The sequence below is a fragment of the Arabidopsis lyrata genome (genome assembly GCF_000004255.2).
Source record: "Arabidopsis lyrata subsp. lyrata unplaced genomic scaffold ARALYscaffold_8, whole genome shotgun sequence".
Lineage (NCBI taxonomy): Eukaryota > Viridiplantae > Streptophyta > Magnoliopsida > Brassicales > Brassicaceae > Arabidopsis > Arabidopsis lyrata.
Window position 1 is genome coordinate 19690529 of NW_003302548.1, and position 24873 is coordinate 19715401.

Below are 24873 nucleotides of genomic sequence, written 5' to 3' on the forward strand. Positions count from 1 at the left end.
GAAAATCTTTATTTTAGAATGAGTAGAAATATATTACGAAATCTACCATTTTAATGATGCATTAAATGTTTTGCCAAAAAAGTTGTTCAACAATTGAGGTCAAATCTGGGGTGGGCATTCGGGTATGTGGGTCGGGTTCGGGTAAAACCCGATCGGATACGGGTCTTTCGGGTAGAGGAGTTTAGGATCCAATAGGATAAATCTAAAATATCGGTTCAGTTTCGGTTCGGGTCCAATCGGGTTCGGGTTTAAATTTTTAGAACCGCTAAATATCCGAAAAAATCGGGCACCCATCGGGTTCGGGTATTTTATACTCAAATACCCAAAATTTTACCAAATACCCGAATTTTACCAGAAATTTTACTCTAATATCCGAAGTACGCAATTTTACTCAAATATCCGAGTTTCACCCAAAAATTTATCCGAATAACCGGAATTTTGTCCAAATATTTAAAAAATTTACAAGCATCTCGCGTATAAATATATTTAGTCTTAAATATTTAAATATAAGTGCATTTAATTTTTGGTAATTACTCTCGGATATTTGGATATAAATGTATTTAGCTCAAATATTACATATATATAAAGTTTTTATATGTATAAGTATAAGTAATTTCGGGTAATCGGGTACCCGTTCGGGTATCGGGTTCGGATCGGGTTTTACCCTATACCCATGGGTACGGCAATACTAGACCTAATAGGATAAATAGCTAATATCCGTATCCGCCCCGAACCGGTTTTTTCGGGTCGGTTTCGGTTTGGGTACTCGGGTACGGTTTTTTTGCCCAGGCCTAGTCAAATCTATGATCCGTTCATTTTCAACACATAAGTTCATTTGCGAACAAAAACAAAGTTTAAAATTTTTCTTGTACACAAACTGAGATCATAGATTTTAAATTCAATAGTAACAACTAGTATTTTTTTTTGAAAGACATACTTTGTCTCCTAAGAATTAGATCCTAATTAAATGTTGACAAAGACCGGATCCATGGGGTCGGCGAAATACTTGGTTATAAAAAATTAAAAATAATAATACTAACCGAAATTTGAACTCCTAGGATTAAAATTTATCTATAACCAACTAAAATTATAACTCCTAGGATTTTACCCCTACATTTTGATTCAATATGTATATAATTTAGGTTGGATAAATACACTTTTATTTATTTAAACCAGATATAAACCGGATGTTTGAATATGTCTAAAAGGGAGTAATTTGATTAATAAAAAAGTTAAGCGTAACAATGTTAAGGAAAAGAAAAATACTGGTTGAGTTAAGAAACGAACCCAAAAAAATAGGCCAAAATACACAAAAAAAAAAAAACCTTTTATAATTGACCTCTGTGAAGGAAACGAGAGAGGAAGGTGGGGCTTTAAAGAGAGAGACCCGTGGAGGCTCTAGTGAAGCGATGCGTGGAACAAAGCTGACACAAAATGGCCACAACTACTTCTCCTTCTCCTTCTTCTTCTTATAACAACAAGTGATACATTCTCAATCTCTGATTCTAAAAACCCTAATTTCCCCACACGCTTCTTTAATTTCCACCCTAAAGGTACACGCTTTTATTTCCTTTCCCGCATTCATGAAATTTGTCTCCTGCATGTTGCAAAATTTCGTTTTGATTCGTTTTATTTTGTAGAGAGAGATATGACGGAGACGACGAAGGTTATGTATATAGTGGTGGTCGACGGTGTTGATACGGCGGCGGCGACGGTGGAAGAAGACGGTACCGGGAATTGGAAAGATTCGTTTAGGTATACGCGTCCTGTTCTGCAGAGTACTCTTCAGCTTATGGGATGCAAAGCCCGTCACGCCTTCAAGGTGATCCTCGATTTTACACTTTCAAACCAAAAAAAAAAAAAAAACATCGCTTTCATCATTAAGAACTTTTATTCTTGTCGTTTATTAGTTTGGGACTATTTTCGTGTGTGTGTGTTTTTTTTTATGTATAACGAATTGGCTTTTTTCTGGATTCTGGAACAGTGATGTGTCTGGAATTGAACAGGACTAAGCACTTTGGTCTTAATCTCGTTAGTTGACATTACTGTGCACGACCGACATGGTCTAATTTTATATTTCTTTGGCATTACTGTGGATTAAGCAGGCTCGTCTGAATTTTGTAATTTGGCATTATTGTGTCGACCGACATGGTCTAATTTGGATTATCGTGGCTGTTACTAATCTTTGAGCTAAGTTTGGTTGTGTTCTGATTTTGTTGACTGTTGTTGCCACTGCACCCATTATTTTGTGTGTTTCAATGTTGGTTATTCATGAGCTTGCTTGGTATCTTTCGAAGGGTTATGATTTTGTATGGTGGTTCTGATTTGTGGCTCTTCTTTCAGTTGCAAAAACCTGTGGTTGTTGGTACTATTCATGCCTTTTTGATTTTGATTGATCCTGAACTTCTGTTTTTTCTTTTTTTTTTTCGTTTGTGTTGTGGGCAGATTAGCCGCAGGGTTTTTGAGTTAATAAGAAGTGAGGGGTCTTTAATCCTTTCTCCATCTCTTTCGCCCACGCATAGTGAAGAATCTGAATTTCAGAAGAGAGGTGATACTTCAGCTTGTGCTAATGTAGAAAAGGCTAACAAAGTTAACAGTTTGGCTACTGATGATGTTGATAAGAGTAAAAGTAAGCCGTTTGAAGTGTACAAAAGGCGAACAACGGTTGTTGTTTCGCGGGATATATTCGTTAACGTTGTCTGTGATGCATTGGCTGAATATAAGTATGTGGGTCATGACCAAAGGGCAGACTTGATTCTGGCGTGCAGGTAAATTTCTTACCTTTAGCAACTTAGATATTGCTTTACTAATAATAAATTCTCTAGACTTTATAGCCATTATGGGTATATATATGATAGGAACTGTAGTCAGATTTTATTATATTGAATTGTCATTAAAGTTATGTGAACTCTGTTATGTGTTTTGCTTCATCCTTTCTTGCATTATTCAATGCTTCCATACATTAGTCATGCCATTTATAGATGTAACTGCACTGCATTTGATCTTCTTTGACTTCACACATCATTTAAAAATTCTTATCATTTTCTACAGAATCCGAGAAAGGAAAGAATCTGTGACTGTTCTGCTGTGCGGTACTAGTGGCTGTGGCAAATCTACACTCTCCGCACTTTTGGTATATTTCATCACATGGTTTTAGATTGACACATAAGATACTTCACTCTTTTGTTTTGTTATATTCGATATTTGGTTAGGTTCTGCTGTGCGGTACTAGTGGCTTTACAATACTGGATTTTGTTTTTCTGACAGGGAAGTAGGCTTGGGATTACAACGGTGGTCTCAACCGACTCAATCCGTCACATGATGAGGAGTTTCGTTGATGAAAAGCAGAATCCTTTGCTATGGGCTTCAACATACCATGCTGGAGAGTACCTTGACCCCGTGGCAGTTGCTGAGTCAAAAGCCAAAAGAAGAAGAGCCAAAAGATTGGATAGTATTGAGAACGAAAAAGCGAAGGCCTCTGAAGGTGTGAAGGCTAATAATACTCAACAGACTGATGTTGGATCAAAATCAACCACCCCTGTATTGTTAAGTCCCAAGCAAATGGCTGTAGAAGGATTTAAGGCTCAAAGTGAAATGGTTATTGACAATCTCGATAGGCTCATTACCGCATGGGAAGAAAAGAATGAGTCTGTTGTTGTTGAAGGTGTCCACTTAAGCCTCAACTTTGTGGTAAGCCCCAATTTGTTCTCTTTTAACACATTTGGTTTTGTAAGTGTGAAATATAATTCTAACTTCTTCCTTGCTTGCAGATGGGACTAATGAAAAAGCATCCTTCGATAGTTCCTTTCATGGTATACATCGCAAACGAGGAGAAACACTTGGAACGATTTGCAGTTAGAGCTAAGTACATGACCCTGGACCCAGAGAAAAACAAGTATGTAAAATATATACGTAACATCAGAACAATACAGGATTACCTTTGTAAACGAGCTGACAAACACCTAGTTCCCAAGATAAACAATACCAATGTCGACAAGAGTGTGGCTGCGATCCACGCGACAGTCTTCAGTTGCCTGCGTAGGCGAGAAGCAGGAGAGCAGCTCTATGATGCTACCACCAATACTGTCTCAGTGATCGATGATGAGTACAGAAACCAGTGTACTGCCAATTCGTTGAGTTCCAAAGGAATGTTTCAGCTGATCCAAAGAAAAGGTTCTTCTCGGCATCTAATGGCTCTTCTCAATACTGATGGCACTTTCGCAAGAACTTGGCCTGTTAGTGGTAAGGTTGATGAGAGCGGAAAGCCAGTCTTTTGTAATGAGATGATGGAAGAAAATGGAATGGAGCACCCGGTCTATGGATACCTACAGAAAGCCGAACCAGTAAATCTTCAGTTTGGTCTATTTGGGATCAGTGCTTGGCCTAGTGATGGAGCCACGAGCCGCGCTGGGAGTGTAGATGACTCTAGAGCTGATGTGGCTGAAACTAGCAGTCGGTATTACTCTTCTTGCTGCAGCTCGCCTAGGATGTCTGAAGGAACTTCTAAAGAGGTACTCTAAAACTATTCTCTCTCGTGTGATCTCTAAAACTATTCTCTCTCGTGTGATCTCTAAAACTATTCTCTCTCGTGTGATTCGTATGTGGAAAGTTGTTTAATGATTCTGTATCTTCTCTCCTAACAGCTTAAGGAGGATCAGTCGGTGCATGGGAGCGATGAAGAAGTCGAGGATGATCCTCCCGAGCCAGATACAGATTTTAGCGATGACGATAACAAGCGAGACCATGACGAGGTAAAGTTTTCTTACTCATTTATGTGTTCATATGCAATGAAGTGGTAACCCTGAGGCCTTGTGGTTGATTTAATAAGATTCTTGCGGTAATCTCTACAGGTGGGTTCGGTTGATGAGCAATCAACAAAGTCAGATGAAGAGTACGATGATCTTGCAATGGAAGACAAAAACTACTGGACGGATGACGAGGAAGAGTCACGAGATACGATTGCAATAATGTCTGAAAAAAAACACAAGCAAGCAACAAAAGAAGACAAGTACATACAAAACTTAGACCTTTTTCTGCGGACCGCGAACCAGCAGCTTGTCGAGCCGCTTCAGCTATGCGCATCACTGCTCACATGCGAGAACGGGAACACAAGACTCTGGTTGGGTAAAGAAAAGATGAGGAAACGTTCTCTAAGCATCTCGGCCATTGGAAAACATGGGTCGGGTTTGGGTGATGCGATTCTCTTGGGTGCCCCATGATCTTTTGCTTTACTTGCTAGTAAATTCCTTAGTTTGATATTTCTCTGGTTTAGTCTCTTTTTTTTCCCCCCTCTTGATAAAGCATTCTGGTTTTAGTCTTTAGTTTAAGTTTTATGTGTGTATGTGACTGTGTGTATAGTCTTAACTCGAACTTGCACAAATTTGGGGGTCTATAAAGTGCTTGTTTTTTTTTTCTTTTTCTTTTTAATGATTCAAGGCTTTAGATTATAACTTGATCCCAAATGTAAATACTGTACTTCAATTTTATTGTCTTCGATCTTAACATTGACGACTCCAGTTTATAAATTTCTACGTAATTGAGCGTTTGCAAACAAATAGAGTATCAGGGTTATTCAAATTCATGTCACTTTCTGTATTCATGACATTTGACAGAAATAAAGTTGGTTCTAATATTTTCTGTATTCATGACATTTGACAGAAATATTTAACCCTAATATTTTTTATTAATTTGTTTTTTTTTTGAACAATTCTTGGGTTCATCCCCTCTTAATTAACCAATTAGAATTTGCCATGTCATTTAATTAAATAAATTAAAATAATTAATATTATCTAAATAAATAAACAAATAAATTCATTAAAAATAAAACTCTTGGGTTTACCCAAAATTATATATCGGTTTGGGTTTATAAATTTGAATTAGGGTTAAATATTTTACAATTAAACAAAATTATGTCGGTTTGGGTTTATAAAGAAGTGATTAGAGTTTAGATTTACAATTAAACAAAATTATATGTTGGTTTGGGATTACAAATATGGATTAGGGTTTAAATTTTATAATTAAACGAAATCATATGTCGGTTTGAGTTTATAAAAGAGTGATTAGCGTTTAGATTTTACAATTAAACAAAATTCTACATCGATTTGGGTTTATAGATGAGGTTTAGGCTTTAGATTTACAATTAAACAAAATATTATGTCGCTTTTGGTTTATAAAAGAGTGGTTAGGGTTTAGATTTTACAATTAAATGAAATTATATGTCGGTTTGGGTTTATAAAATAGTGGTTAGGGTTAGATTTTACAATTACATGAAATTTTACGTCGGTTTGGGTTTATAAGATAAATGTTAGGGTTTAGATTTTATAATTAAATCAATTGAGAGAGTTTTAATGAATTGTTTTTTATAGATAATATTAATTATTTTTATTTATTTAATTAGATTATGTGGTAAATTTTGATTGGCTACTTAAAGAGGGGGTGAATAAGAGAAGTTCACCCTTAGGGATGAACCCAAAAATTGTTTTTTTTTTTTTTTACGTTTAAGTGAAAAACAGTAAATAGAAAGGTAAGAATAAACTCTTCACAAAATACTTGAACATATGGGTAAAAATATTAACTCATACAGTACTTAACTAGATAATTGTAGTTAGTGCTAGTTTATCTTTAAATGTTGAGCAATGAACTGAAAAATGAAAGTGTGTAAATATGGCTGAGGTCGCAATGGCCTGCATGAGAACAAAAAAATAAATGTATCATAAATTCATAAAGCTGTATAGATTCCAAAAGGAATTGGGATGGAAAAGGACAAAAACAAATTATATATGTGGACATTTTGGAATTGTTTTCAAATGCCTTGTCAAAAATTAAATTCCGTAATTGATTTATAATTGTATATAATGGTTTAAAGTTTAAACTTAAGATGAACTCGATGAGAAAATAATATAAGATGCATCATCGAATTTAGTTCTATAATCTAATGGAATCCAGAGAATCTGGCTTGGAATCGTTGGACCACTTTAGTCTTAGAGACACGTATAATTCACATTTTGGTACATACGCCTGTAAATCTGCTGGCATCGTAACTAGCATGTTGCTACCTGTAGTTGACAATATAAGATTCTTAATTTTTGTAGTTTTTGGCTTCTATCTTTTCTTCAGAAATTACTTTCATGATCCAGTTTAAATATATGTTTATGAATTATGATCATACGTCATTTAGATAACTCATCATTCTACAACTTGTACATACAAAATAATTTATGCAAAATATATTTATTTTAATAAAAATTTCTCTTATATAAAAAAAAAAACAAAGCACAAAACTGCAAATTAGAAAAAAGTTTTCGGTTACCCATTATAATTTTATCTGTTGCTATTTGGGAGATTAATCTTTCGAAAAATGGTTATCGAAGGATTGATATGGTTCTTTTCTGGCCATGTAGAATTTGATTTTGTTACAAAGTAAAAAAGATCAAACTATAGCACTGTTGCACGTTTCCTCCGGGTTTCTTAAGAAAAAAGGTTTTTAATTGTGAAAGTACAACTGTTATTCTGCTGTTACAATCTTCCTAAGCATAATTAGGGATCTGATTACATCATCACAACTATAGTTTAATAAGTGAGAATCTCTATATTTTGTTTCTTTCTATAACACCATAGTATTATGTTAACAAATTTAAAATTTTATCGAACGGAACCTTTGAATTCATGCAAAGACATAGTCGCATAGAGAGGAAGGACCCACCGGAATCGTTCACATGTATGAATATGGATTTGATTATTGCATCCCATCATGTAGAAAAAGCTCATTACCAAAAAAAATTGTAAATGACAAATTTTAAATTAATCTCCGAAGTCTATTGTAAGCTTACAAACTTCAAGGAATTAAAACCCACCTAATAAAATATCGTGAGTTTACTCCATGATTAGAGCTATAGTTATAAACTTATGATCATATATATATATATATATATATATATATATATATATATATATATATATATATATATATATATTTGTATTAAATGATCTTTTTCTGTAAGACTCTTGTTTAATTATTTTTATCTAAGGAAAAACCCTTAGAAAGAAAAGGAATCTATACAAAAGGGACTACATTGTGCGACATATAGAGTTTCAAATTATACCACCGATCTTTATTATACTTATAGTAATCTCTGTAAGGAGGATTTTCTGTATTGTAGTATTTTCCTTTGAAAAGAAAAAAAAAATCCGAGATATGGACAGTTTAGTAATATCATGTTGATAAATACTAAATTGGAATCTAAGTGAAAGTGAACCTTTGGGACGTATGAGCAGGCTAAATTCTCGTGTATGCATGCTCGCGGCGAAAGTGAATATTCCATACTATTAATATAAAGACACAACTTGTATAATTGTAATCACTCTTACATAAACAACTTTGAATAATTAATTATCGTTAAGAACGCTACTATTATAGTATCATATACGTAAAACGGATCCCACTTATTATAGCCTTTTCGATTCTCCATCGGCTCTTACGAAGTCAACCTTCGTATCTCTATATAAACCATTCTCTCCTTGTTCCCTAAACACACGACCACAAGCAACAACAAAAAAAAAACAAATACAAAATGGCTGATGGTTTTGGTGAACCGGGAAGCTCAATGCACGGAGTCACCGGCCGAGAACAAAGCTATGCATTCTCCGTCGAGTCTCCGGTGGTTCCTTCCGACACATCAGCAAAATTCTCTCTCCCCGTGGACACCGAACACAAAGCCAAAGTCTTCAAACTCTTATCCTTTGAAGCTCCACACATGAGAACTTTCCATCTTGCTTGGATCTCATTCTTCACTTGCTTCATTTCCACTTTCGCTGCTGCTCCTCTTGTCCCCATCATTCGAGATAACCTTAATCTTACCAGACAAGATGTTGGAAATGCTGGTGTTGCTTCTGTCTCTGGCAGTATCTTCTCTAGGCTTGTTATGGGAGCTGTTTGTGATCTCCTTGGGCCACGTTATGGCTGCGCTTTCCTCGTCATGCTCTCTGCTCCGACCGTCTTCTCCATGTCGTTCGTTGCTAATGCCGGCGGGTAAGCATGCTTGTAAATTGTAAAATTGCGCAAAAACCTTAAGATTAAGTAACAATTCACTTATTTTGAGATTGTCCTATATATATGTACAAGTTATATACGATTAGTAAACCAATCTTAAAAGCCTTTTTCTAAAGACTCAAAGGATTATATCTCAAAATTAATTAATAAGAAGTAAAGTGATTTATATAATGGATTAGTTTTTATGTAGATATCTAACAATATTTTGGCCATAGGTACATAACGGTGAGGTTCATGATCGGGTTCTGCCTCGCGACTTTCGTGTCATGCCAATACTGGATGAGCACAATGTTCAATGGTCAGATCATAGGTCTAGTGAACGGGACAGCGGCCGGATGGGGGAACATGGGCGGTGGGGTCACGCAGTTGCTCATGCCGATGGTCTATGAGATCATCCGACGGTTAGGGTCCACGTCCTTCACGGCGTGGAGGATGGCTTTCTTTGTCCCCGGGTGGATGCACATCATCATGGGGATCTTGGTCTTGACTTTAGGACAAGACCTCCCGGATGGTAATAGAAGCACACTCGAGAAGAAAGGTGCTGTTACTAAAGACAAGTTCTCAAAGGTAATTAGTACTTAAATGAAATAAATGTTAACTTCTTCTTGGATCCTTTGATTCTTAATCTTATATATTAGGGTCTGCAGATCGTTGTCTAATTATATATACTTTTCATGGTATATACATAAATGGCTGTTCTAATATAGATCTTAGATTAACATTTAGATAGAGGCAATAAATTAAACCAAGTAAACAATTCAACTAACTTAAAGAAAAAAAGAATGAAGATCTACATACGTTTTCATATAGAAAAGCGGAATCCTTAGACCTAAGTGATTATAATATCATCTCTAAATAGAATTATACTCCTTAGATTTTTTTCCATTTTTTCTTTTGTTTAAGATATTTCTATTTGGTTAAGACTCACAGTTTTCTGGTGGAAAACTTTACCAGGTTTTATGGTACGCAATCACGAACTATAGGACATGGGTTTTCGTGCTGCTATATGGATACTCCATGGGAGTAGAGCTCACAACGGATAACGTCATCGCTGAGTACTTTTTCGACAGGTATATAATTATTAAAACTAGTATTTATTGAATGAATCCTTTAGTCTCTAAAGTATAAACAAGCAACAATAAGGTTTGATTGCTTTTAGCATAGTCAGATCTGAGCATAGTACAAGTGTATTATACCAATATATATATATACGAGGTTTTGTCAATTAAAATCAATTATATTATAACAATAAGGTCGCCGTGTTAATTAAGTGACAACTAATAACTATAGTAGACAATAAAAACTCAAAGTCGAGTAGTTGTTGATACCTTGCATGCTCAAATGGCTCGATTATTGAGCTACTTACCACCAATATTTTTAGCCAAAACATTAATTTCTTCTACTGAAAATGAAATTTCTTTACATTTCTTAGTTTTCGTAAATCCACTACCTTCATTTTTTTGTGTTACCCGTTAGACCTCAAATATATAAATTACGTCTATGGATAAGAAAGACTCAATATACATGACGACCATTTTTGCAGGTTCCATCTTAAGCTTCACACGGCCGGTATAATCGCGGCAAGCTTTGGTATGGCAAACTTCTTTGCTCGTCCTATTGGTGGTTGGGCGTCGGACATTGCCGCTAGACGCTTCGGCATGAGAGGCCGTCTCTGGACCCTATGGATCATCCAAACCTTAGGCGGTTTCTTCTGCCTTTGGCTAGGCCGAGCCACGACGCTCCCGACCGCGGTTGTCTTCATGATCCTCTTCTCTCTCGGGGCTCAAGCCGCTTGTGGAGCCACCTTTGCCATCATACCTTTCATCTCACGCCGGTCCTTAGGCATCATCTCTGGTCTTACTGGAGCCGGAGGAAACTTCGGCTCTGGTTTGACCCAGCTTGTATTCTTCTCGACCTCAACTTTCTCTACGGAACAAGGGCTCACGTGGATGGGGGTGATGATAATGGCGTGTACATTACCCGTCACATTAGTGCATTTCCCGCAATGGGGAAGCATGTTTTTGCCTTCCACGGAAGATGAAGTGAAGTCTACGGAGGAGTATTACTACATGAAAGAGTGGACAGAGCCGGAGAAGCAAAAGGGTATGCATGAAGGGAGTTTAAAGTTCGCCGTCAATAGTAGATCGGAGCGTGGACGGCGCGTGGCTTCTGCACCATCTCCTCCTTCTGCTACGCCGGAACACGTTTAAGAGTTTTTAAATGTGTTGTGTATCAGTTGCTATTGCTCCAAATGTGTAATTAGTTGATCGAATTACATGTTTAATTTATTTAAAAGAGATATGCTATACTCTTTATGTAATTTCGAAACAATTATATTACTTGTTTCTAAAATTTTATTACTTGTTGTCAGTATCACGTCGATTAATTTGTTTGAGCTGCGAACTCAGCGTATACTAGTTTCTTGTACCATAATCAGTGAGTGTTCAAAATATCACATCGAGCCAAATTAGATCACTTCTCTAGCTCATGTGGCATTTTTTGTTTTAATATAACTCAATATTCAATGTTCAAAACACTGTGTGGTATGGACTTTTCAGGAAGCCCATTCACCCCATTTAGATTTCAGTTTATTATAGCCCACACTAATATTACTTTTGTTGCGGGCCTTCCGGCAATTCCTTCCAACCGGATAATCTCATATCTAAACTAAACTAGTATGAAAATTTATGGTAGTCATGTAAATTTTGTAATGGCCAATCAAGTAAAATGTTCAGCAAAAGTCAATCCTATGATTTACTTTCAGATGGTTCTTATTAAAAGTGGCGGAACCATATTGGCTATAGTGAATTTTGTTGAGGGAGCTTGCTTTGTGAAAACACAAACATAATGATGATGTATGTTTTCTTGTTGTGTGCACATATATAGATTAACTAAACCCCACAACTTATTTACAGGATTATCATTCTTTACATATCATATCTTTGCTTATCTCTCATATATATAATATGTGGTCTGCAATTATCTGTGGAGTTATGGGTCGAATACCGAAAATGAAAACTAGGAAACAGTTTTTAGTCTCGTTGTTGGAAATCGACTTTTGTTTCATTCTGCTCATCATAGTTATTGTATTACCAAATCATAACAAAAATATTATATCCGTTTAGTTCATTTTTAACTAGTACTTACATACGATAACAAGATATGTAAAATGATGAGGATTACAGTCAGAGAGGAGACTGGACGTGCATCTTCCGCATCATAAGGACAGAACCCAATGCTGTGATCTGTACGGTTTTAAAAAGTAGTACTTTAACAGATAAGTCAATTAAGCTACCATTAATGTATTTAAGCAAGTCAATAATTAGCACCTATCAGAAATTTAAGTATCAACCACTTTTCTGGTGAATAATCCCTCGTTCATTGTTACCTGAAATTTGCCGTCATTGGAGCTACTATTATATGAACTAAAATTTCTGATGAAATTTTACAAAAAAGGAGTCCAATTTATTCACGCTGAATAAAAAGTAAATCTCTTTTTAACCTACAACTTTTGACTCTAGTCTATTCACACCGTTTACTTTTGAATTAAGCCACTTGAAGTCTATACTAGTGATGTTCACTTCAAAAGCCCGTATCTACGAAATCCAAACCAAATTGAAAAATCCAATCTAAAAACTTATCTGAATCTTTTAATTTGTCTTATTCGTTGTATTTTTCCTATATCAAACAAATTACAACCTGAACAGGACTAACATAAGGAAAAGACAATAACTGAAATATAAATTTGCATAGCTTTTCATTAGGCCAATAGAGCTTTAGTTCTTCACTTCTTTGTAAAATTTCTATTGCCAAAGTTAAGAAATTATCAAAATTGTTTGTTTTGTCTCTTTACGTTTTTTTCTTACACAAAGAGTTCCACAAAAAAATAATATGAATCATAGATAATTAAGTTTTTACTATGGTAATTTGATGAAGAAATATACTCTACTTGCGTTATTTGTTTTACATATACATTTTAAACTTAGCAGTCTACCAAGTTGAGCCATAAACATCAAATAAAGTTGAGAAGTCAATGGGCCATTACTCCCGTAATGAAAGATTGTTTGAGACAATTTTTTTTTGTTTGACTTTGCCGCAATTTTTGAATTTCTTAACCTATAATTGGACTTTTTTAGTTACCTTCCCTACGTATAAAAATATGTATATAAAACTAAAACCATTACAAGAAGAAAAGATTTCACCTTTTTAATGATGGTTAATTCGAAAACCTATAAGACTTTAACTACTTTTTAAAATCTATAGTTGCCAAAACAAAATGTGACGAGTATAGAGCGATCAAAACAAAATATAAGACTATTCTACAAAAAATTTATTGATGATAGCAGACAATACAAGATACCTTTAGTGTACAAATATATCATCAACAATTGTCGATAGAATAGTTATTTTAAGCATTTGCGGATATAACTATTTAGACTTTACAGCATGATTATTGGTAGTATCTTAGAAATAAATTTTAGGAATATTTAAGTAATATATTTGTAAAAGTGATTGGTAAGAGATAGTATTTTTGGGTTAATGTTTTTGTGTGATTAATAGTAGGTTCTTAACATGTGGTTTTTAGAAAAAAAAATATTAATATAAAAATAAAATTTATAATTATAGAAAATTTAATAATTGTTGCAAATTAAAAAAATTAAAACATACATGAGATACAATTTATAACATAAATAACATAAAGCACAAATGTTTTAAACTTAATTTCTGGAATATTTTGTCTATATATGCTCGACCAAATCCTTCTTCAATTGTAGATGCATACCTCGATCACGAATTTGACCTCTATTGGCCATCATATCGAAGAAATTTGAAGGCATATCTGTAGAATATGTGAAATCCACATGTGAACTTCCTGCAGATTCCGCTTGTTCGAATTCGGTAGTATCAAACTGAGTATACCGATCTCGTTCGTCTTCTACTATCATATTGTGAAATATTATACATGCTCGAATAATATTTCCTATTTTTACCTTATCCCAAATAAGAGCCGGATTTTTTACAGTGGCAAATCGAGCTTGCAAAACTCCAAAAGTACGCTCGACATCTTTACGGCAAGCTTCTTGATGAGTTGCAAATTCTTCTTTTGTTTGTTTTTTTAATCAATCACAATGTGACACCTTGCAACATCTTAAGTTAAGAAAAACATCTTAACTTAGATACAAATCTTAGCTTTAAGATGTTGGTTTGATTATTTTTAATCAACTTTAATCCTAAGATTTGTCTAAGATACTCAACATTTCAACCGATATTCATGTTCTTAGAGCGTATATATTGAGAATGAGATGACACAAGATTATATAAGGAAAATTTAAGGAAGTCAACTTATCATTTCGTTTCATTGTTAGGTGGAAAGTTATATAATAACCCATGAATAAACAATATATATTCACATAAATTCAGAAACGTTAGAGCATTTTTGTAGGAAATTATATTAAGATAACAATTACTCCCTCCATTTATGTCAGATTTTCCAGTTTTAATCCTACTTTTTAAGCTTATTAATTATTTATATCAAACAAAATAATGTATTAATTAAGGGTAAAATAATAATTTTAATTGTTTTTTTAATTTGTGTGAAATAACCTAGAACGACAAGTAATATGAAACGGAGGGAGTATTTCATTTGCTGAGTCGACCACATGGAATGCTCAAGAAACAACTTAACATTAATCCAAGACATTTTGACGCTTTTTTGCCTTCATTGATACGTACGGCCTCTTAGGCTTTTTTAGCTATTCCCAATGCCAACTGTCAACGTTCGTATCTCTATCGCCATTTTAAAGAAAATCCACAAAAATCATTCTTTAATTTATAGCATGCCAGGCTGCTGGCTGCTAATAGCCCAAATAGAATTACAAGTGTATTTGTACATTTCTTTCTCATACTCTTTAATTATCTAACAAAAACTTTATGCAAAATGAAAAATAAAAATTTTTCTTTTGCATTTCACTTAAATTAGAATACATATTATTTTTTTTGGACTATATATATATATATATATGTTATAAAAGTTGTTACTAAATAGGAAAATTTGTCAAACAAAAGTGTGAAAATTGATTTTCTGACTTTAAGTTGTTGCTCTCTTTTTATTCTCTCCATTTTCAAAACTTTATACTAAAGGATGCATAGGTTGATAAATTTTACATTCATCAAAAAAAGAAAGTTTATTTTCTGACCAAAAAACCTTCAACCTTACGAAAGTTGCTTGAACTTTTTTTAGGAAAAAGAAAACACTTAATACTTGATAAAAAAAAAAAAAAAAAAAAAAAACCTCACGGTTCCGAAGATAAATATTTTAAAATCAAAACCAAAATTAATTCATAAATAAGAAAGGGATAGATCCGTTTTTTCTGATTTACTCAATGCTCTTAAAAATACTTGCATCACATGTGTCAGACAAAACTCAACACAGATGTGGTATACGTATAAAACGTACTTAAATAATAATTAAGCACGTATTGGTAGCTACATTAGGCAAGAAAAATAATATGTTTATTTCAAATTTCAATAATAATTTTTCTGCCATTACTATTAAATGCTGTTTTTTTTTTTTTTTGACATCTTTGGATCGACAAGGCCCGATCCATAGCCAATCCCTACTACGCGGAGTAACGCGACTTAGTGAAATCGAACTCCGGTGAAGAAGGCGGAGTCAAATGGACTTAACCACTTGACTAAAGACACATCTCCTACTATTAAATGTTGTTATCCGTTAATAATTATAAAATTTTCACAAATTGGTAAAGTCCGTATTAATTTTTTCTTATACTATTCAAATCTCATTATTGGACCCAGTCACCTAACCCTACCCCATATATTGGTATCCCCTCTGGCTTCTATATATACTTTCCATTTCTCAAATCTCCAACTTACACCAAAACACAACAAAGACCATATAACCTTCTCTCCCACTTAGAGTCTTTCATCTCACTCTCACCTTAAAATGGCTCACAACCATTCTAATGAAGAAGGCTCCATTGGAACCTCCTTGCATGGAGTTACAGCAAGAGAACAAGTCTTCTCTTTCTCCGTCGATGCTTCGTCTCAAACCGTCCAATCCGACGACCCAACGGCTAAATTCGCCCTTCCCGTTGATTCTGAACATCGTGCCAAAGTGTTCAACCCACTCTCATTTGCAAAACCTCACATGAGAGCATTTCACTTAGGATGGCTCTCTTTCTTCACTTGCTTCATCTCAACCTTCGCTGCCGCACCATTAGTCCCCATCATCCGCGACAACCTCGACCTCACTAAAACCGACATTGGGAATGCCGGAGTCGCCTCCGTCTCTGGAGCCATTTTCTCAAGGTTAGCCATGGGAGCGGTTTGCGATCTCCTTGGTGCGCGGTATGGGACTGCCTTCTCCCTCATGCTAACAGCCCCAATCGTCTTCTCAATGTCATTTGTGGGTGGCCCCAGCGGATACTTAGGCGTCCGGTTCATGATCGGATTCTGCCTCGCCACGTTTGTGTCGTGCCAGTATTGGACCAGCGTCATGTTCAACGGTAAGATCATAGGACTAGTGAATGGCTGTGCCGGCGGGTGGGGTGATATGGGCGGTGGAGTGACTCAACTCCTCATGCCGATGGTCTTCCACATCATTAAACTCGCCGGAGCCACTCCGTTCATGGCGTGGCGCATATCTTTCTTCGCTCCCGGATTTCTTCAAGTTGTTATGGGCATTCTCGTCCTCAGTCTCGGCCAAGATCTCCCTGACGGTAACCTAAGTATACTTCAGAAGAGAGGTCAAGTCTCTAAAGACAAATTCTCCAAGGTATTTGTCTATATCTATTTCTGTCTCATCTTTGATTATATAGCAAATCCAGATCAAGAACAATATATATGGCTCTCAATCTCATTAAAAGAATCTTGCAAACATTTAAAATAGTCATGAAATTTTGCAATAAATTTTAGTCGTAACAAACTTTGCGACTATCTTTCAAAATTAGCATTGATGCAAAGTTACAAACTACTCAGAAAAATAATTGCTAGTTGCGATTAAGTTGCCTATAACCAATGACAATAACTAATAGTTAGCAACAAATTTGATACAAATTAAATAATCATTAGCACTGTTCTTGTGTCTAAAGGCTTTTCTTGTTATAGGTTTTCTGGTTTGCTGTGAAGAACTACAGAACATGGATTTTATTCGTTCTTTATGGATCTTCCATGGGAATTGAATTAACTATCAACAACGTTATCTCCGGATATTTCTACGACAGGTTTGATTTCTTATACTTTAAATCCAAATGAGGATCTTACTTACTTCTAGCACAAGGTAATAACCATTGGTTTCTTGTTATCTACGTATATATATATCAGGTTTAACCTTAAGCTTCAAACAGCTGGTATCGTAGCAGCCAGCTTTGGAATGGCTAACTTCATTGCCCGTCCCTTCGGTGGTTACGCTTCTGATGTAGCGGCTCGGATTTTTGGAATGAGAGGCCGGTTATGGACCTTATGGATCTTTCAAACCGTAGGAGCTCTTTTCTGTATCTGGCTAGGTCGAGCTAGTACGCTTCCCATAGCAATCTTAGCAATGGTGCTCTTCTCAATCGGTACACAAGCAGCTTGTGGAGCCCTCTTCGGGGTTGCGCCTTTTGTCTCGCGCCGCTCTCTAGGGCTCATATCGGGACTAACCGGCGCAGGAGGAAACTTTGGGTCCGGTTTGACTCAACTGCTTTTCTTCTCATCATCGAGATTTAGTACAGCGGAAGGGCTCTCGTTGATGGGCGTTATGGCAGTTCTGTGCACGATCCCGGTTGCGTTTATACATTTTCCGCAATGGGGAAGCATGTTTTTAAGGCCGTCGAGCGATGGAGAAAGATCGCAGGAAGAATATTATTACAGTTCCGAATGGACGGAGAACGAGAAACAACAAGGATTGCACGAAGGAAGCATCAAATTTGCTGAGAATAGTCGGTCAGAGAGAGGCCGAAAAGTAGCTTTGACTGATATTCCAACGCCGGCGAACGCAACTCCAAGTCATGTTTGAAGACAAACTTACAAGAGATTTTTTCCTTGTACATTAAATCCCTTTTAATAGTTTCTTAATTCCACTCATATATGAGATATGTACCGAGTAAGATCTTGCTTTGACGAGCAAGGTTCGATGAGCGTGGTACTTTACTATAAATTGTTGCAATGTTGTTTCGATTAAAGGCAGCATTGTTCAACAACTCTTTCTGCACCAATCAGATTTATGTCAAGCGAAAAGTAAAAAAAAGTCTGTTAAAGATGCGTGTGACGTTAAGAGACTACATAAGAAAACTTTATGAACATAGACCACTGAAGAAGCAATTGAATGAGTAATCGTTAAAAGAATTTTAAGAAGAGCCAAAAGCCCAAAACGTTAGTAACACAGAAATTATCAGTGCAATTCTGTAAGTGAATCAAGATTCCATAATCAACATAAAGATGGAATATTCGGATACTTTTCCAACGAATATACGAATATAATTATGAGAAGATTCTCACTTTAATATTAAATATAAATACCATAATCGTCAACATCTCGGTCTTAAAAACAAAAAAAAAAATCCTACAAATACCACCAAAAATATTACTTTCTCTCTCTGTTTGGCCTTCAAAAAAACGTTCAACAACAATAACAAAATAAAAATAAAAAGACATGATAATGATGATAATACTAATATAGAAAGAATCTCTGACCTCTTAATGCTTAAGAAATGCAGAGATTACTGAGTATGGTTTAGCTGTCTCTCAAGTGTGGCTTCAGAACTCGTTAAAAACCATTCCCAAAACCATCAAAAAAACATATCCTTCCCTCTCTCCCTCGGCATGACCCAATCTGAGTCTTTTCCTTTATCCATCAAGAGAAGAAGACTCGACCTTTATCTTCAATCTTCAAGTCCGGCTTTAGCCTTGAGGTGCCTCTTGAAGTCCATAATGTCACCGTTCCATTTAGTTATGCATTGTTTCTCACAAACCCATATCTCATGCGCCACTTGGTTGATCAGCCTGAAGTCGTGACTCACCAGAACCAGACCACCATCCCACTCGTTCAATGCCTCAGCGAGTGAGTCAATTGTCTCGATATCCAAATGGTTAGTTGGCTCGTCCAGTAGAAGCATGTTAGGCTGCTTATAAGCTAACCACGCAAAGATCACTCTGCTCCTTTGTCCATCAGATAGATTCTTCATCGGCATTACTTGGGCCTTACCAGTAAGACCAAATCTACCAATCGCAGCTCTCATTTTCTCCTCTTCGGTACCCGGGAACTCCCTCATCATGTAGAGAAGTGCAGGCAATTCCAGGTCTAGCTTCTCAGCCAGATGCTGATGGTACTGAGCAATCTTCAAGTGGTTGTGACGTCGCACCATTCCTTCAGTTGGGTGCAGTTCACCAGTCATGAGCTTCAAAAGTGTACTCTTTCCAGCTCCATTAGGTCCCACGAGAGCGACCCTAGAGTCCAAGTCGACACCAAAGTCGATGTTTTTGTATATGAGATAGTCCGGTGTGTACCCAAAAGACACTTCCACAAACTGAAGCACTGGCGGTGGAAGCTTCCCAACATCAGCAAAACGGAAAACGAGAACGCTGTCTCTGGCAACCTTTTCAGTGAGCCCACCTCTCTCCATCTTTGCCAATGTTTTCTCCTTACTCTGTGCTTGACGAGCAAGTTTGGCTGAACCGTGACCAAACCTAGCAATGTACTCCTTCATGTGAGAAATCTGCTCCTGCTCCCATCTGTATTGTTTCATCTGATTCTCTTCTAGCTCAGAACGAGTCTGGCAATACTGATCAAAGTTACCAGTGTAGTACTTGAGCTGCTTGCTCTGCATGTGGATGATGTTTGTACAAACTCCATTCAAGAAATCCTGCGAGTGTGATACCACAACAAGGATGCGATCAAAGTTCTTCAGGCTCTCTTCTAACCACACACAAGCTTCCAAATCTGTTTCAGGAATTACAGTCAGCATAAGAACATAACACTAAAGAAAACCATCTGAAGCAAGTTACAAGAAGAAAGATCACCAACCTAAATGATTTGTCGGCTCATCAAGCAAAAGGATAGTTGGCATTATGAAGAGAGCTCTTGCTAATGCAATTCTCATCCTCCAACCACCGGAAAAATCTTTCGTCTTCTTAGCTTGCATTTCCTTGTCGAAACCAAGTCCAAACAGAATTTCAGCAGCACGCTTCTCAGCGGTTGCAGCATCCATGGCTTCTAACCTCTCATAGATAGATTCAAGACGCTCGCCACCAGCATCCTGATAAAAACAACCATAATAAGCATCAAGCACGAATATAAAGCTCAATTTAGAATCCAATCTAGTATTGATTGACACAAACCTGCTCAACAAGAATTTCAACTTCCTTCTCCAACCTCAACCTCTCTTCATCACAGCTAACAACAGCCTCAAGGGAGGACATGTCAGTAGCTTCAATCTCGTGAGAAAGATGATAGATATCCATATGATCCGGAATCGGTATCTCTCTGCGTCCGATTGCAGTTAAAAGAGTGGACTTTCCACAACCATTCAACCCAAGCAGACCATAACGCCTTCCATAGTTAAGCTCCAACATTGAATCAACAATAAGGTCATAACCATGAAACGTCACAGACAGAGATTCTATCTGCAAACAGATTATAAACCAATTCCATCAAAAAAACAGAGGATACAAAATATAAGCAATCAAACTAATGATTCTCTAAATAAATATTCACAGATCAGAGGGCACAAATCTAAATTTCCAAATCAAATCACAGAAACCAGATAAGAGGACTTACTCGAATATCCCTAGATTGGGGATGAGAACAGAGAACTCCGGTACAAGTCCGATCAGAAATTTGAAGAGCGTCGACACCGCTCGACAAGCTATCAACTCCATTGGAGGAAGTAGCGGCGGATTTAGAAGAAGCAGCAGCTTTACCACCTCTTTTAGCGGCGGCGGCGGCTTTCTTTTGAGCTGCCTTCTTCTTGCTAGCGTCAGACACCATCTTCAAATATCTCCCTGAGAAACAAAAAAAAAAAATCAAATCCAAACCATGGAGAATACGAAACAGATCGTGGAATCAACAAATCGTGGAAGAGGAAATAGTAAAAAATTTACCTGAGAGATTCGGGAGATCTGTAGATCTAGGGTTTTCAGCAGAAGACAAGAGTTCGGCAAAAATTAGGGTTAATGGTGGTTTCTGTTGACGCGAGGCGGAAGAATCGGTATTTATAAGAGACGATTGTTCTGGGTGTGCCACGTGTACGGTGACACTGAGTTTGCTTTCTAGATTTTCAGTTGCGTATCAGAACACAACACACCTACTTCACTTTGGTCGGTCCCGAATAATGTGCTTCTTTTATATGGGCTTTAAATATCAAAGGCCCAATAGTAGCTGGTAAAGATCCAGAAGTGAAGAATTGTAAGCCCACGGCTTTTTCTTAGGTCGTCTTATATATTCTTCCAATGATTCGGACTTGCAACTATAATATAGGCTTGTTTTTGCAAACTTCTTTACAATCAACAAAATAATCTTATTTGGGTCATTTGAGAAAGAAAAAAAATCAATAAACATAAACAAAAAATTGAGGTATAAGTGTTAGTAATAGATAATTTTTGGGCTACTAGGTTGGTTTAGGAAATGTTTTGGGAACTCTAAACCAAGACGCTACATTAATTTGGTTTTATTGTTTTGTGAATGAAAATGTTTGGTTTTATTGTTGTAGTTCAAGTGACTTTTTTCACATGTGCTTTGCATATTTGTTGCAGTCTACAGTCTTGAGAATCCACGCATATGTAAGTAAGAAACTCATCCATGATGATGAACATGATATTGATAGGTCATATCCATTAAATTCTATCAGCTTTTGTGTTCTATTTGATGTTGTAGATAGACTGTAGAATTAATGTAGGTATTCACGAGTATACAAGTTGAATAGTTATTCTTGTAAACAGAAGAAAAGCTGATTCGACTTGGAAGTTGAAGATCTCCTAGTAGATGGAATGTTCACTCGATGAGATGTATCAGAAAGATCTTCATCATTTCTTAAACTTTGTAATTAATTTTTCCAAATGCCTTACGCAATTTTGTAAGTTAGATATGTGTATTTTGAATTTATATTGTAATGTTTGCCCCCAAAAACAAAATTTCGTCATGACTAAAAAAAATACAGTTAGATTTATCTCTGGCTAATTGAACTTAAACCAAAAAAAAATTGAAATTATTTATAGCTTATTTCATCTAGAATCATAAATAGAGAAAACCAACTAAAAACAAAAGACTTGAGTTATTGACCTGTAATATTTCAAGTCAACTTTACTCGTCTGGTCTGTGAGGAAGATTCAACGAAACCGTCAAATGAGTTATGTCTCCGTAAGAAAAATAATGTTTTCATATTGGATTTTGAAATTTGTTTTCCAAGGAAGAAGAAACTTCTTCGACCTTATCCTCATTCACTCATTGCAAAAGAAGTTTGGAAATTAGTGTATAGAAGAAATCAAATCAAATAGAAATTTCACAAAGTACCGAAGCTGAGAAAAAAAATGAGAAGATGAGGAAAGAAAAAAAAAGGCAAAGCATTGACTCCTAGAAAGGCTAAATGTCTTTCTCTTTTTCCTTTTTCATTGTTGTGGACCTCATTATTACCTCCTTGTGCAAGAAGGTGTTGTTGTGAATAGAGCCTATGTTTTGTGTACTTATGAGTTATTATGTCTATAGACATTGATCAAATTTGTTTATAAATGATAATAGTTCAATCGATAATTTGAAATTTATTTCTTTATTGACCACTGGTTTGATATGATGGATGATATAAATCCTAAAATGATAAATATAAATAAATAAATATATATATATATATATATATATATCTGAATATTGTAAATGTAGGGTAAATAGATCTCTAATATTGTAATGTGTTTTACATTCCATAACTAAATGGCTATGAAATGGAACTTAGTAAACTTTTATGTCATCATGGTCCAACAAATCCAAAGATCTATATGGTCCAACAAATAGGACTAAACTCAAGATAGATGAGTCAATTTGAGACATATCATATTGAAAACATTTGGAAATAGACATACCAAATAAGTTTTTTGCAAGGCCATAAGTTTTCTTTATTATCAATTGATTTTTAAGATTAAAGTTTAAAAACATTTTTATTATTCATATCAAAGGAAAGCAACACTCGCTTTTGGATTTGGTAAAAGCATAGTAATTTAATTTTTGCATAGTACTGCATGTAAAATGATAATTTATATGAAGAAAGTGCTTCATGAAAACAACAAATTATATATGCATGGAATAAAGAATCCTCGAATATTCTGGCCACAGTTTCGTTTTTTCTTGTTCTATCCGAATTATGATTTGCATTATAAATCAATAACATCTTCCAGTGTGTTTTTTCTCCTTTTATTTTCCCCTTTTTCTTTATCTTTTTTTGTTCTTCTTCTTTTCTCTTTTATCTTTTATCTTTTTTTTTTTTATGGTCTTTTGGTCCACTTTTCTTGGCATGCCCTACTAAAGCCCACGTGGTAAGAACCAACGACAATCATCAAGCCTATGCAACAAAAAAAAAATACCAAGGGAATCATTTTAATCCCTAATTTATTTTACTTTTAAAAAAAAAAAATATTATCAATTTATCATAACTAACCCATTTGAATTTTGTAAAATATTTTAGTCATTTCATTAACCAAAATGTATCATAAAGAACGACCTCTTGTTTTGCAACTAACTTTAATTATTGATACAAAGATGTAAATAGGAAAATCATGTGTCTTCTTCGTAAACTATTTTCTTATTTCTCTCGACCAAACTCTTCTTATATCAGCAAACAATAATTGATTTAGTGAGTTCCTTTGGATTATAACATTCTTTCTTGCTTTACCATTTTCAACTAATCTATAGAATTTAATTTATTTCCTACCATGTCCGATTATACAAATTAACCATGATATAAACAATGTGAATGAATCTTCAAAATGTAGAATTAGTAGTGGGACTTTGTAAGTCGGAATGACTAGGTCTACTAAACCACCACTATATTTAGTTTTTTTTTTGTGTGTTCAATCTCAATTTAAAAACTACGATGTACTTTGGAATACAAAGAAAGCTGCTTATCAAGTTTACTTTTCGACAACTATAGCTTAATTAACGGATATGATAAAACTTTTTTTATTTTTGTAAAGTGGAAAAAGGTTTCCTACAAAAAAATATTCTAGACATTATTTTATTTTAAGAAAAAAGGATAAAGAGAATGAAATTTATGAGCGTGTTGAAAGCTTTATTAGTTACTTTTATATGATTTATCTATAAATCCATTAGTTTCCTCGAACTCGAATGTAACTTTCCTAGAAAAGAAAGTTGGAACTTTGAAACTAACATGTATGATGATCATCATGAAAAATCATGATGATGCATGAAGCACCCCGTATCATGATCACAAATTCTCAAACACATGTTCATGCATGTATTACTAGTTAATTAATATTGAACGAGATGTCGCATCAAACGCACATGCACAATAAAAACATGAATACGACGACTATATTGATGTTAATATAAATTTCTTATTAATGACTATTTTTATACAATAAATAAATAAATAAATTTTGGCTTTACGTTACCATTAAAGAGTAAAAGGAAATAAATAGTAATGTGAGCATTGATGTCATGGGTTGGCATTCACTATATGTTGACTTACCTATCGAATTCGTTCTCATATAAACTAAACTTCTTTTTTTGACCAAAACAATGCTAATTTAATTTGATTTTCACCTGTAGTTTACCAGATAAAGAGCAAGTATATAGTACCAAATATACTAACCTTGTATGAATT

At 35.2% G+C, this 24873-nt stretch overlaps 4 protein-coding genes across 4 annotated transcripts; 3 read left to right on the forward strand and 1 right to left on the reverse strand.

Moving 5' to 3' along the window:
* Positions 1-1283: 1283 nt before the first annotated feature.
* Positions 1284-5486, forward strand: LOC9300777 (P-loop NTPase domain-containing protein LPA1 homolog 1). The gene is made up of 8 exons (XM_021015930.1): positions 1284-1553; positions 1641-1822; positions 2446-2768; positions 3052-3133; positions 3268-3690; positions 3771-4511; positions 4644-4751; positions 4851-5486. The coding sequence occupies exons 2-8, from the start codon at positions 1649-1651 to the stop codon at positions 5217-5219; spliced, it is 2220 nt and encodes a 739-aa protein (XP_020871589.1). The 5' UTR covers positions 1284-1553; positions 1641-1648; the 3' UTR covers positions 5220-5486.
* Positions 5487-8265: 2779 nt separating this feature from the next.
* LOC9300778 (high affinity nitrate transporter 2.4) lies at positions 8266-11368 on the forward strand. The gene is made up of 4 exons (XM_002864656.2): positions 8266-9028; positions 9265-9616; positions 10004-10119; positions 10593-11368. The coding sequence occupies exons 1-4, from the start codon at positions 8571-8573 to the stop codon at positions 11257-11259; spliced, it is 1593 nt and encodes a 530-aa protein (XP_002864702.1). The 5' UTR covers positions 8266-8570; the 3' UTR covers positions 11260-11368.
* A 4411-nt stretch (positions 11369-15779) lies between these two features.
* On the forward strand, positions 15780-18848 carry LOC9300779 (high affinity nitrate transporter 2.3). The gene is made up of 3 exons (XM_002864657.2): positions 15780-16844; positions 17177-17292; positions 17393-18848. The coding sequence occupies exons 1-3, from the start codon at positions 16014-16016 to the stop codon at positions 18063-18065; spliced, it is 1620 nt and encodes a 539-aa protein (XP_002864703.1). The 5' UTR covers positions 15780-16013; the 3' UTR covers positions 18066-18848.
* Positions 18517-21372, reverse strand: LOC9300780 (ABC transporter F family member 1). The gene is made up of 5 exons (XM_002866348.2): positions 21149-21372; positions 20826-21049; positions 20387-20671; positions 20073-20304; positions 18517-19988 (listed from the first exon to the last, which is right to left on the reverse strand). Exons 2-5 carry the CDS (start codon positions 21033-21035, stop codon positions 18931-18933), a joined length of 1785 nt encoding a protein of 594 aa, XP_002866394.1. The 5' UTR covers positions 21036-21049; positions 21149-21372; the 3' UTR covers positions 18517-18930.
* Between the last annotated feature and the right edge of the window lie 3501 nt (positions 21373-24873).